The sequence below is a fragment of the Cnephaeus nilssonii genome, assembly GCF_951640355.1.
Source record: "Cnephaeus nilssonii genome assembly, chromosome: 3".
NCBI classification, from domain to species: Eukaryota; Metazoa; Chordata; class Mammalia; order Chiroptera; family Vespertilionidae; genus Cnephaeus; species Cnephaeus nilssonii.
The window spans coordinates 86,986,802-87,001,049 of record NC_137074.1 but is presented as its reverse complement, the minus strand read 5'-3'; the positions used below and the strand labels follow the sequence as shown (position 1 = coordinate 87,001,049).

At 39.8% G+C, this 14,248-nt stretch overlaps 1 protein-coding gene across 3 annotated transcripts in view; it reads left to right on the top strand.

The window, feature by feature from the left end:
- The window catches only part of CHMP2B (charged multivesicular body protein 2B), a 40,605-nt gene extending 31,067 nt beyond the window's left edge, over positions 1-9,538 (top strand). For all 3 annotated transcript variants that reach the window (XM_079767214.1, XM_079767213.1, XM_079767212.1), the window contains 3 exons: positions 2,539-2,641; positions 7,520-7,626; positions 7,828-9,538. In XM_079767214.1, coding sequence (XP_079623340.1) covers positions 2,539-2,641; positions 7,520-7,626; positions 7,828-7,938 — 321 coding nt within the window. In that variant the 3' untranslated portion in view covers positions 7,939-9,538. The remainder of the gene's footprint in view (positions 1-2,538; positions 2,642-7,519; positions 7,627-7,827) is intronic.
- The last annotated feature ends 4,710 nt before the right edge of the window (positions 9,539-14,248 follow it).

Genomic DNA, 14,248 nt, shown 5'->3' with positions numbered 1-14,248 from the left:
GGTATGTGTGGGTTAGTAGGGATGGTGGGATATAGTGTCATAATTAAAGATTACTTTGGCTGCATCATTGCATACAACTTGTCAGAGAAAAGAATGCATGCTTTACATTTTTGAAACAGATATGTTTTATGTTGTATAGTGTCTTTTAATATTGAACTAACTATATAACACACATATATATTACTACAGGCCCAGAGCATGAAATTCATGCATGGGGGGTGTGTTCCTCAGCCCAGCCTGCACCCTCTCCAATCTGGGACCCCTCGAGGGATGTCCGACTGCCCGTTTAAGATCGGGCCTAAACAGGCAGTCGGACATCCCTCTCACAATCCAGGACTGCTGGCTCCCAACTGCTCACCTGCATGCCTTCCTGATTGCCCCTAACCGCTTCTGCCTGCCAGCCTGATCACCCCCTAACCACTCCCCTGCCAGCCTGATTGATGCCTAACTGCTCCCCTGCCAGCCTGTTTGCCCCTAACTACCCACCCCTGCAGGCCCGGTAGCCCTCAACTTCCCTCCTCTGCTGGCCTGGTCACCCCTAACTGCCCTCCCCTGCAGGCTTGATCGCCCCCAACTGCCCTCCCTTGCAGGCCTTGTCCCTCCCAACTGCCCTCCCCTGCTGGCCTGATCGCCCACAACTGTCCTCCCTTGCAGACCTGGTCCCTCCCAACTGCCCTTCCCTGCTGGCCATCTTGTGGCAGCCATCTTGTGTCCACATGGGGGCAGTCATCTTTAACCACATGGGGGCAGCCATCTTGTGTGTTGGAGTGATGGTCAATTTGCATATTATTCTTTTATTAGATAGGATAGAGGCCTGGTGCACGGGTGGGGACCGGCTTGTTTGCCCTGAAGGGTGTCCCGGATCAAGGTGGGGGTTCCCTTGGGGCGTGGGGCAGCCTGGGCAAGGGGCCTGTGGTGGTTTGCAGGCTGGCCATGCCCCCCGGTGACCCAAGCGGGGGCCCTGGTATCTGGGATTTATTTATCTTCTGTAATTGAAACTTTGTAGCCTTCAGCGGAGCCAAGCCTCCTCCTCGCTCCATGGCTGTAGCCATTTTTGTTGGGATTTATTTATCTTCTATAATTGAAACTTTGTAGCCTTAAGCGAAGGCCAAGGCAGGCCAGGGCTGCAGAAACTTGGCTTCCTCCATCGCTGGGGGCAACTCAAGCCACCTGCTCTCTCCAGCTCCGTGGCTATTGCCATTTTTGTTAGGATTTATTTATCTTCTATAATTGAAACTTTGTAGCCTTAAGCAGAGGCCAAGGCAGGCCAGGGCAGGCAGAAAGCTTGGCTTCCTCCATTGCCGGGGAAACCCAAGCCTCCTGCTCTCTCTGTGGCCGCAGCCTTCTTGGTTGGGTTAATTTGCATACTTGTTCCTGATTGGCTAGTGGGCGTGGCTTGTGGGTGTAGCAGAGGTATGGTCAATTTGCATATTACTCTTTTTAGCTAGGATAAATTATATATGTATATAAAATATATCTATATTAGATGGCATTATTCTCTTTTACTGAAATAAGTTGTGAACATAAAATGTAAAAGAATTATTTTCACAAAACTCAGTGGTTTGTTTCTTCCTTTAAACCATGGTTTAAAATGTGTTAAAGGATTAAGTACATATGCTAGTGTATCCTTTTTACTTTAGATATTAAGTTAATGATTTATAAAAATTAAATTAAAATTATTTTTAACTTGGACATTATCTACTTACCACATAATAGTCAAATGTATTTCTCTCATCTGAATAGTAATGAATTTTTTATTGACAATGTTTTTTTATTACATAATTTTTTGCCCACTGTTCAGATGAGGTTTTGCACACCAGTCTTTATTATATAGATGTTAAGCAGATGATTTCCAATTGAGTATTTTATTTTTTTCTAGAATACTTAAAATTTTTATATTTGACTAGCGTTCCCGTTGCAGGAAAAATCCTGCAATAGGATTTCCTGCTTCACTCTACCCCACCTCCGCTCCTCCCTTGTCGCCCACCCTGCCTTCTCGGCCAGCCCGCCTGCTTTTCCCTTCGCCCCCGGCCCCGCCTCCACTCCTCCCTTGTCGCCCGCCCCGCCTTCTCCGCCAGCCCGCCTGCTTTTCCCTTCGCCCCCGGCCCCGCCTCCGCTCCTCCCTTGTCGCCCGCCCCGCCTTCTCCGCCAGCCCGCCTGCTTTTCCCTTCACCCCCGGCCCTGCCTTCGCTCCTCCCTTCTCCTCCCCCCGGCTTGCTTGCTTCCCTGAAGCTTTACTCCCTTCTGCAGCTCTTGGCTTCTTTGGACGCTGTCTTGATATGCAAATTAGCCGCCATCTTTGTTGGGGTAATTTGCATACTCATCCTGATTGGCTGGTGGGCGTGGCTTGGCTGGTGGGCGTGGCTTGGGCCTAGCGAAGGTGCGGTCAATTTGCATATTTGTCTATTATTAGATAGGATTATAGCAGAATGTATATCTTTTCAAAGCCTGTGTCTATTTGATGTGCTCTCTTAGGACTTATCCACAGTAAAATTTTCATGATTATGTAGTTGACTTGGACTTCTTCATATTTTAAAGACTATGCAGGCAGTAAACAAGAAGGTGGATCCACAAAAGACATTACAGACAATGCAGAATTTCCAGAAGGAAAACATGAAAATGGAAATGACTGAAGAAATGAGTAAGTTTAATAGTTAGGAATGAAACTTATAGTTTTCTCATGTTTGAATTGGTTAAGTCTGTTTATTAGCAATCTCATATTCTCATCCATGAAAGCACAAATATTGAAAAAAGAAATGGTTTATTACCCTTCTACTAAATAAGTGTACATATTGTCACAGTATTGTGTTTTAAAATTGTCAATGTATATGGCTCAAAGTTCTATTAATGTTTAACTGAAGGAAAAATATAAACTATGTTATGCCATATTTCTATGCCATACTGGCCCCAGCTGCTTTACTTTATTGATTAGTGGAAATAAAATTAGTGCAAATAAAATAACTCTTTCTAATATAAATTGGGTAGTTTCAGATATGCATTGATTCTTTCATACTATATATATTAGAGGTAGAGATAATGGAGCTTTTTCATTCTTTTATTTTTCCCTCCCAAAGTTATTTAATATTTGGTTTTCTTCTTTTTTAATATAAACCAATTGCAAATTGTAGTGGAACTATGGAGACTACAAAGGAATAAAGCATTTTTTTTAAATCTATCCTTTTTATTTTTTTAATTAAAAATTTTTAATGTTAACATTACTGCAGGTGTCCCCCTTTTTCCCCATCCTTTGCCCACATGCACCAACCTCCGCCTTCCCCTCACATGGCCTTCACCTCACTGTTGTCTTTGTCCGTGGGGTATGCATATATGTTGTTGTTTTTTTTTTGTTTGTTTTTAATCCTTGCCCAAGGATATTTTTTCATTGATTTTTAGAGAGAATGGAGGAGAGAGGGAAAGATAGAGAGAAATATCAATGTAAGAGAAACACATCTATTGGTTGCCTCCTGCACATGCCCTGACCAGGGCCCATGCCCTGACCAGGGCCCAGGCCAAGGAGGAGCCTGCAACCCAGGTACGCGCCCTTGACTCGAATCCCTTGACCTGAATCGAACCTGGGACCCTTTGGTCCGCAGGCTGATGCTCTATCCACTGTGCCAAACCAGCTAGGGTTTCATATATGTTCTTTAGCTAATCTCATTACCTTCTTTATCCAGTCACCTCCAAATCTCTCTTCACACCACTCAGATATAGATACTGTTAATGTACGTTTCTTTCCAGTATTTTTCCATATCTTATAATAGTTATTAAATCATATTACATTTGTAATTTTGAACCTTATCCAGAATTTTAAAAACATAATAGTATAACAACATGTGCTTATAACCTTGAATCTTCTCTGAAGCCTTTTTTTTTTAAAATGGCTTTAATATTGCATAACATCAATATTAAATAACATCAACCCTAATTTATTGAATCATTCTTATAGTGGTTGGTAGGATTGTTTTAAAATGTTTAATATATTTGATAATCCTTTAATAAATGTTTGTTTTATCTTTGTGAAAGTTTCTTAAGTCTCCTTAGAATTATAACTTTTATAAGGCTTTTGGTTTATACCAAATTCTTCTCAGAAAGACTACTAGTATACCAGTCTCTATTTCACCAGTAATGAATGAGGGACCCTTTACAGCATCCTGGTCAACATTGAGTTATTACTTATATATGTCAAAACTGGCATCATTGTTCTGCAAAGATGCTTTTTAATAATTTACAACTGTGTATGGATATGCCAGTTTAGCTCAGCTAGCATTTTATGCGGGGGCCTGATGCGGCGGGGGCCAAACATGGCGGGGATCTCCCTTTTCCGCATCCCGCGCGGAAAGAGATGAACAAACCGGTCCTAAATGGAGGTGGCCAGGGATTGAGAAATAATAGAAATAAAGAGAGCAAGACACAGAAATAGATTCATGAAGCTGGGGCTGGGTGGGACGCCATCTTTCCTCTCTCATGGAGAGGCAGCATGACGACGACCCTGAGCCACCCAGCAGGTTTATTTTATATCCCAAAAATCTAGGAAGTAACACCAAAACTTAGGATCAAAGGAGCTTATTTGCATTCTTAACTAGGCCCCAGCATTACTGGATTTACATATCTAGACCCGCCCCTGCTGACACCCGGGCTGCTATGAAGTCAGAATTGATTAACATGTCCAGCCTCATTGGGGAAGCATGTTCCCAGGGCGTGACTCGGCCTACGCCCTGAGTTCAGCTGATGAGTAATTAAGGAAATGCCCAGGTGCCTCCCAGGCGGCCCTCTACAATTTTAATTTTACAGCATTTAGTGTATAAATAGTATCTAAATAAATTACCAAGTTTACTAAACTCACTATTGTTCTAGTATTCTATTTCAGATTATTTTGCTTTTAGGTTTTAATGATACTATGTGTATATTTTTGATAATTCAAAAAATTCTTTAGTTCTTTGAATGTTTATTTTGAAAAATATGATTTTTTGAAACATCATTAGTGAATTTTTAATGACTGTGAGAATTGTCATTTATATAATGATCACAATATCTCACATGTTTATTTGGGTCCAATAATGGCACACGTGGGATCAGGTCTTATTAGAGGAGTTAACTTTTCCATTAAACTGTAGTGAAGGGAATTAATAAGCTCATACTTACTATTCATATATCTTACAGTTGTATTTATTTGTATGTTAGTACTTTGTGAGTGAGTCTGAAATGATAGTAGTTATTGGTGGTTATCTGTTTTTTCTATAACCTAATAAAGTATATCAACATTAGTTTATTCATCCAAAGATAAATTTAAAGTTTAAATGGACATCTTTTTAAAAGTATAGTTTATACTCTGCAGTATTGCTCTAAAACGTGTTCATATTCAAGTTTTGGAAAAAAGACCTTTGTAAAATATTTGGTCCTTGATTAATTTTGTTACACTTCTTCTAAAAGCATTCTTCTCTGTTAATCCCTGGTTAAAAATCCCTGGTCTTTCTCATCTGTCCCCTTCCTTCATTTTTTTCTGCTGCTACTTTTTCATTGAGGCCCTTATAAATTCTGACCTGGACTCCCCCCCACCCCCGCCCTGTATTACTTCCCTATCATTTGAGTATCACAACTGCTAAATTATTTTTATAGAAGCTAGAGGTAAGCTGAGTATGCTTCCTTTGGTGGCTTCTTACTGATTACAATAAAATCCCCATGTCATAAATCAAAAACAATTTTCAGGTCCAGTCCTGTTATTTTGCCAGTGAGAATACTGAGATCCAGACAGATAAAGAAGTTGCATAGGTACGAAATGGAAGAATTGAGTTTAACATTCAGTATATATATATTGAATGTTATTCAGTTTAATATTCAAATAAACTGAATATTAAACTCAATATATATGCCTTAAGCTCTTTAGCCTTTTCCAAATTTACATTATAGTATTGAGCTAACACAAGAAGTCAAATTCTCAAGTCATGCTCATACAAATCAGAGATCTTAAACAATATTAAGATTTATTAATATGTCAAGGATACAAGCAATTAAAATGGACATGCAAAACAGGGAGAGGGCTGGGACATCCCAAATAACTCCTGAGATCTTTTCTTATTAGACACAAACTCTGACCCAGAATGATAGATGATGTGTGTAATGAGGTATACTTATAATCTCATGTTGAAGGAAACATTTAAGTTATGAAACATCTTGAATTTATACCTCACATGGTAACTTACTGTACGTGACATTTGCTAGAGAGTCTTGGCTCATAAGCCCCTAGATGATAGGTTTGTTTACTGTAGCCATCCTGAACCAAGGGCGCCCTGCTGAGAGCAAGGACTCTCTTGCTAGCAGGTGTCTGTTTACCAGGAGCAGCATGCTTACAGGGAGATCAGACTAGGTTGCCTGTCCTCTTTCCTTTGGGGACATCCCCCACTGATCAGGAGAATTAGGATAGGCCAACTGCTTAATTATTTCCCTCATAGCCATTTTCCATTCACGCACCTTAAATAACCAAACAGAAGAACCTACTCTTTCTTGCATGTATCCCTATTGCCTTCTAGCATGTCTTTGTTCACTCTATTCCCTCTGCTTCTGTTTGGTCAAATCCTATGCAGCCTTCAAGGACCACCTCACATGTTACTGCCTCCCAGTTGGATATAATCTCTTACCTTTTTATAATCATTCGTTTTTCTGTTTACCACTATCTTTTTTTTTTCTACTTAAGTGCAAACTACCTAAAACCTTCATTTTTCTCCATTATCTATCAATTGTATTTGTACCACGTTCCAGGCACTTAGTTTCAAAGATAAATGAGACATATTCCCAGGCTTTCAGAAATTCCTTTCCCATAGCTCCTGACATAATGCCTTCTGTACAGGAGGTTTTCCATAAATATTTTGGGAAGGGAAGGGAGAAAGGTGGAAGAGGGCATAGCAATAATAATCATTGCAGGGTTAAATTGGACATCATTCTTTGGGCAAGTTTAATAAAATATTAAATCTTACACTTTGTTAGAATATTCTACATACATCTTGAATGAAAATTTTAAAAAGGTGAAATATAATTATAGGTATAAAAAAAGTAAATTGAATCCCAAATATTTACAGGATATTGGATTCTTGCATATTCTTCCATGTCAGCTTAACAAATTCAATTTGTGAAATCTTATTTAAAAACTTTAATCCTGTACCTGTGAATACCAGATAGTCCTGAATTATTAAAGATGAATTTTTAAAAAATCAGAGTAGACTTGTTTTATTTTAGGATAATTTGTGTTGATATGAACATTATTCCAGATTTAGTGCCTCAAAAATGTATTATCAATGAACTTCATTGACATTTGAAAGTGACTTTTGTAATTTGTTGGTTCACCTAAGTTTGTCCTTCTGTAATATAACAATGTGTGTGTGCACGCGCGCGCACGTGTGTGTGTGTGTGTGTGTGTGTGTGTGTGTGTGTGTGTAACTGTGTGTGTGTATTTGGGCTGCCTTCTAAAAAGTAAATGTAGCCTGAAATCTAAAAGTAATCGCTTTTTTCTCCCCATCCTTTCAAGTCAATGATACACTCGATGACATCTTTGATGGCTCAGATGATGAAGAGGAAAGCCAAGATATTGTGAATCAAGTTCTTGATGAAATTGGAATTGAAATCTCTGGAAAGGTATGAATGTCTTCTTTTCTCAATTGGAAATAGTTCCCACTATTTTTGTCACTTATTTGTTTTACGTTGTCTTTTACTATTAGATGCATGTTTTTATATTCGTTTGGAAAGTAAGTTAAACCTCTTTGCAGCACATCCTTTATGACATAGTCCAAATGTTTGATGAGGCACATTTTTTTTCTTTTCCTCTCTTTAATATAGATGGCCAAAGCTCCATCAGCTGCCCGAAGCTTACCATCTGCCTCTACTTCAAAGGCTACAATCTCCGATGAAGAGATTGAACGACAACTCAAAGCTTTAGGAGTAGACTAGTCAAAAGAGCTGTAATACTTTGCGTATTTATAATTATTTAGTCATAATTATAAACCAGGCATATTGCCGATTCCTTTTACAAGACACATTTATTTTGCAAAAATTAAGACCATGAGTGAACAGTTGTTTCCTAACCCATGGCTATTTTGAATCTTTTGCCAAAGAATGACAACGATGCAAAATGGGAACAGTTTGGATTTTAATTAGAACTGTTTAGGAGTGATGATGTGTAAAAAGTTGATGATTTTTCTGCATGGCATAGAAGAATTATATTCATTACTTAGTGTAGTTTATGTTCTAAATCCTTTTACACTGAATTAAAAAAATCTTGTTAAGTGCCACTAGGCACCAACTTAAAGAGTCTTGTAAAAATATTAAAAGTATGTCATTAATTCTATATCTGTTGCTTGTCTTGTAAGTGATATGTGTTATAACCATAAGCAAGTTAGTTGCCAAATTGTTTTTAAATGGTCTGAAAGAAGAGTTCTATTTAAACAGCCGTCTTAAACAAAAGCTGTCGAGCTTTTCTTTTATTGTTTTTTCCCCCTTCGGGAGGATATTCAAGTTAATAAGTTTATTATCTTTCAAAATGTGCTTGGCTCCTGCCTTAAATAGCACAAACATTGTGCACATCTTTAAATTATTTTAACTGACAGAAAAGAAATCCATTTTAAACTAAAATTGAGACCTCTTACAAAAACTGTCCAGGCTGTCCTTTGTAAAGCTTATAAAAGTGAATTGAATATGTTAGCAAAAAAAGACACTGAATTAATAATATTTTGTAGTAATAGAATGGAGTATTTTGGTCTTCTAAGAAGTGAGGAGATTTTTTCCATATGACATATACTTGAATCTCTGTTTAATTTTGAACTGTATTAATATGTATATTGAACCCTCTAAATTGAAGCCCTCATTCTCAATTAAGTTAACACTACGAAAATGCTCTAGCTAAATTTTAAAATAAACATTAGCACTTTTTTCTTGGTGAATAAACTACAACTTTGTCAGAAATTACTGCCTAAATGTGTGTTAATGTCTTAGCAGTATTTTTAAAGGTAAAATTGCATTAGTATTTAAAGTATGTATAGAAAGTGATAAGAAATTAAGTATCAAATTATAGAGATAGAATTTAGAATTAGGTTAGTTTTGAAAAATGATGTAATTATGGGTTCTAGCACATTCCACCATAAAATCCCTGAAGAGATTACATAGGTGTAACCTGGTTAATTTGGGATGACGGGCATTTTGGACTAATATTGACAACATAATTCATTTTAGAACTAGTATACATGTGGCATATGGATTGGTGGAAAAAATGAGAAGCTAAATAATATAGTTTATAATCTACAATCCATTTTATAATGTTCAACAAAAGGGTTCCATTGTTAGTAGATTAAATATAGTTACCCTGAGCATCAATGGGTCAAAAGATTTTACTGGGTTATGGAATGTTAACCCAGAACTGTTTTGATTCTTGGATGTACATAATAATGCCAACTAACTTTACTTTCTTGTTTACATGTGGGGGCTTTTGTTTTTGAAAATTATTTTGTTAAAAAAAAATACCAATAAAGATTTTTTGCTATTATGCTTTTATAAATCTCTTTTACTCTATTTTTGGCTTCTACTAAGTTAAAAATTTTATGCATATGTGGTAATTTTTCAAAATAATGATTTTTATTTTTTCCTGAAAAGAAAATTTGATAACTCTGCTACTTATATTTTAACAAAAAATTATCTTTTTACAAGTTAGCTGTTGGTATAGGATTGATGTTTGTGAATGTTGTAAGCCTAAGAATTAGGTGATTTCACATGAAATTGAACTGATCATTCCTTTCCTAGAACTTCCAGAGGATAAACATTTTAGAATACATTTTTAAAACAGACAAGTCTTAGTGATTTCTTTTATTTCCATCAAACGTGGCTGCCACAGGAGACTGGGAACCCAGAGGAGAAAGTAGAGTCATGATTTGGCTACATTTATAAAATGCCCAATGGCAGTTTTCACAATCACTATAAATTTGTATGCTTTTATAAAAATAGTATGCTTTGCTAAAACTAAAACTTCCTTTTAGTCCCTTAAGATTAGGAAACAAGGACATTAGATATGAACAGAGCATGGAGGAGGTGCAGAAACTCACCAGGACAGAAAGCCCTGGATGCCTAGCAAGGGCCAAACTTGGAAAACAAGAACCTCGCCCCCAGGGTAACCTGTCCTCCCCTAGCATATCACTGGCCATGCAGTTTGGACCCCTGATCTTTCATATCGCTGGTCAGGTGGTTTAGACCCCTGACCTTTTCCTCCCTACAGATAACACCTAGGCCTCAGTTGTATTTCAGCTCCTGGCCCAGAAAAGCAGCAAAACCAGACCAATGGCACCCTGGCCACCTATGGACCTGCTACGTTGACTAATGACCCCCCTGCCTTGGCACCAACCACTTAGTGGAGACCTGGATCCTGGAAAGCTGATGAATATTCTATTAAGACCCTCCCTCCTGTGAGACCTCCCTTAAGATTTCCACCTGCAAGAGAGAGAGAAATACGATCAGGACAAAGGACCCAGGGCGCACGCTCTCTCCAAGGAGCACGCCTGTGCCATTCCCCCACAGGCACATATCCCCCAACCTCTAAGGGACCCCATGAGACTTGAAACCAGGGGATCAATGGGTAGTGGCAGCTCATCCTGGGCAAAACCCCTGAACCTGTCTCCAAAGCCCCCTTTTCTCTGACTTCTCTGAATCAAAGCAGCCCAGCCTCGGCTCTCCTATTGCTTCTTCTATGCCCTTCCTTGTTTCACTGACTTCAGTACATTTTTGCTGCCATTATCGACCCAGTAACCCTTGGGCTCAGTGCTGTGCAGCCCTTCCCTTTGGGTATCCCATCCCCCACCCCCTCTCCTTAAATTCAACTTTTCTTTATCCACCGTCTGAGATGGCTATTGAGCCTGCCTGTGCACCCCTACATTAACCTTTCAAAGGATTCTTATACATGGAGTTTGATGAAAATATTTACTTCTTTTAAAACTTTCCCTAACTTCCCATTTTTGGCTTAAGTGTTTCTTTAGCAACTTTTTCAAACAAGAGGTTACCAATGGAAAGAGCACAAGAGTGTACCACTTTCTATTACTAAAGAGGATGCAGCCCAGTGTCACATTGTGTGGTGTCCTATTTGTGGATGGCGATGTCAGAGTATCAAAGAAGTTGAATGTGGTAGAAGGGTGTCAATACTAATAATAGGCCCTACTCTTTGAAAACCTAGGATGACCTTCTGTCAGAGAATGCCTGAGGGGAGTGCCTGGTTATGGCATGGCCTGGTGGAAAGGGGCTTAGTATTGTGACCCTATAGATTGGAGGGGGAATCTGGCAGCCAATGGGCTGTATAGTATGTGACATGCACAGTGACACGTATTTTATTATTTGCATCTGAACACCTTTAGGGGAAGCCTGCACTCTCGCCTTGGCCACATGCACATTCCTTTCTAGCCCAGAAGCCACACTAGCCTGATGGCCTGGGCCTATTTTAAATATGTATTCCTTTTCAGACACTCCCAAACTAAAATGGTGTGTGTCCAGGTCTGAAAAGAGACCTATGATGACTTTCTCCTTTGCTGGTATTACTCTGCATGAATAGGTGTTTGCAGCCATAGAACAACAAATCTGCTTTCTAATTTCCTCCCTGTAGAAGCTGAGTCCCACAAAGGACTCACCTTAATTCCTTCAAGAGTCAATTGGATTGAATTTGCCTTAGAGGAAGCCTGAGGATTGTGAAGTCCGATTTCAGATACACACTCCCCTCCCCAGCCTCCACCATCCTCCCAAGAACTTGAAAACACACACATACACTCCTCCCATCCCCAAACACTGAACATATTTCTTTAAATAAATCTTTCCACCTTTAGAGATGAAAAGGTCAATTCTGTGAATGAGTTTTTCAGCCACTTCTACCCCGTAAAGTTGACTGTACCAATCAGTACAAGTGACAAATAGATTTTTCCATTTTAATGGACTACTCTACTAAATCCTGAAGATCTCCATGGAAGAGCTCACAAGAACATCAGATCAAGAGGCTGTGTGGCTAAAGTAGGCTTTTGGTGTTGACTCCTGAAAGAAGGAACACATAGATACTACACAGTAATTTACATTGTTATTTAATTACAGTTTAGGATTCTAAATAACATTAACAATCTTATATTTTTAAAAAATATATCAATAAGTTAGAAAATATAACTCTAAAACTAAGTAATACAAATGAGTTGATAGTAAATACCAGTGCATTTACTAAACTAATTTTTGACTAGCTAAGTAAAGAGTATTATGCTAAGTGAAATAAGCCAGTCAGAGAAAGACAAGTATCATCACATGATCTCACTCAATTGTGGAATGTAATGAACAAAATAACTGAAGAACAAAATAGATCCAGAGACATAGAAGCATGGAACAGTCTGTTGCATCTTAGAAGGAAGGTCCTGGAGGATGGGTGGGTGGGAAGATACTAACCAAAGAACTTGTATATATATATGCATAACCCATGGACACAGACTATAGTGTGGTGAAGGCCTGGGGCTGGGGGCGGGGGCAGGCTAGAAAGGGTCTATGGGGGAAAAAGGGTGACATATGTAATACTTTCAACAATAAAGATAAAAAGAAAAAAGAATTGCTATTTCAATATTAAATACTGATTGAAAATAATTCCTTTTAGGGAGAAAAATTGGTTCCCAATGCTAGTTGTATCTAAACTTGAAAAGAGTGACCTTATGGGTGAATAATAATATGGTATAAATATATATATGTTATAATTATCTAAGCATATATACATGCTTGTTTTTGTTATACAAAGTCAGATTAAACATTCCCAGTAGATTCATATTTAAAGTGCAAAAAAGTCACTGTCTAGATTTATATTGCATTACATTTTGCTTCTATTTGCAAGTTTCAAAGATACACACACACACACACACACACACACACACACACACTGAGTGGCCAGATTATTATGATCTCTGAACGCATAATAATCTGGCCATTCAATCTATATCCTATATAATAAAAGGCTAATATGCAAATTGTTCCCTCGACCAGGAGTTTGATCAGCAGGCAGGCTGGCCAACTGCCCATGTCCCCTCCCCCTGGCCAGGCTGGCTGGACCCACCCATGCACGAATTCATGCACCAGGCCAGATTATTATGCGTTCAGAGATCATCATAATCTGGCCACTCAGCATATATATTATGTGTGCAGGTATATATGTGCATCCTGCCCTGCCTTTTGCAAACTAAAGAATCCCCTCCCCAATTAATTTATGTTTTAAGCAGGTGATCTGTCAAGAGAAGGAACTTAGAAATCTAGATAGCAGAATAATTTGGAATTTTCTCTTGAGTAAGAAAAGCCTTTATATGTATACTAGAGGCCCGGTGCACGAATTCATGCACGGGTGGGGTCCCTCTGGGTGGCCTGCAGGGATCGGGCTGAAACCCGCAGTCCAATGCCACCTGCAGCTCCTACCTGTGACTCCCACTCATCCCGGCCCCACTGTGCCTGCTGTGGCCTCATGCCCAATCAGTCCCAATCTGGAGAGGCTTGCACTGCTGCAGCAGTGCTACCAGCCATGAGCCCTGCATCTGGCACCCTCCCAAGGGAAGTCACCTGCAGGGTCGGGCTGAAACCAGCTCTCCGACATCCCCCAAGGGGTCCCAGATTGCGAAAGGATGCAGGACAGGCTGAGGGACCCCACTGGTGCACGATCGGGCCAGGGAGGGACCGCGGGAGGACTCCAGGGTGTGTCGGGCCCATCTAGCTCAGTCCCAATCGGCCGAACCCCAGCAGCAAGCTAACTACCGGTTGGAGCATCTGCCCCCTGGTGGTCAGTGCACGTCATAGAGACTGGTTGACCAGTTGACTGCCCCCTGGTAGTCAGTGCACATCATAGTGAGTGGTTGAGCAGCCTTAGCATATCATTAGCATATTACACTTTGATTGGTTGGTTTGTTGTTCTGTTCAATCTATTTGCATATTACCCTTTTATTATATAGGACTAGTGGCCCAGTGCACAAAATTCATGCACATTAAAAGGGAATTAATTAGAGGGAATATTTTAATATTGCTATTTGCCCTTTCTCTATAATAGAAGTGTCTGGCTGGCCCCACCCCCATTGGGCAACACTAAGACCTGGCCGGCCCCACCCCCGTCAAGCCCCACCAAGCGGGGGATGCAGCCTCACATCCCAGTGCCGGGGCAGGGGTCATGGCCTCAGGTCCCCCGGCCCCAACCCATGCCACGCAGCCTCACCCAGACCTGCTGCACTGTGGGACC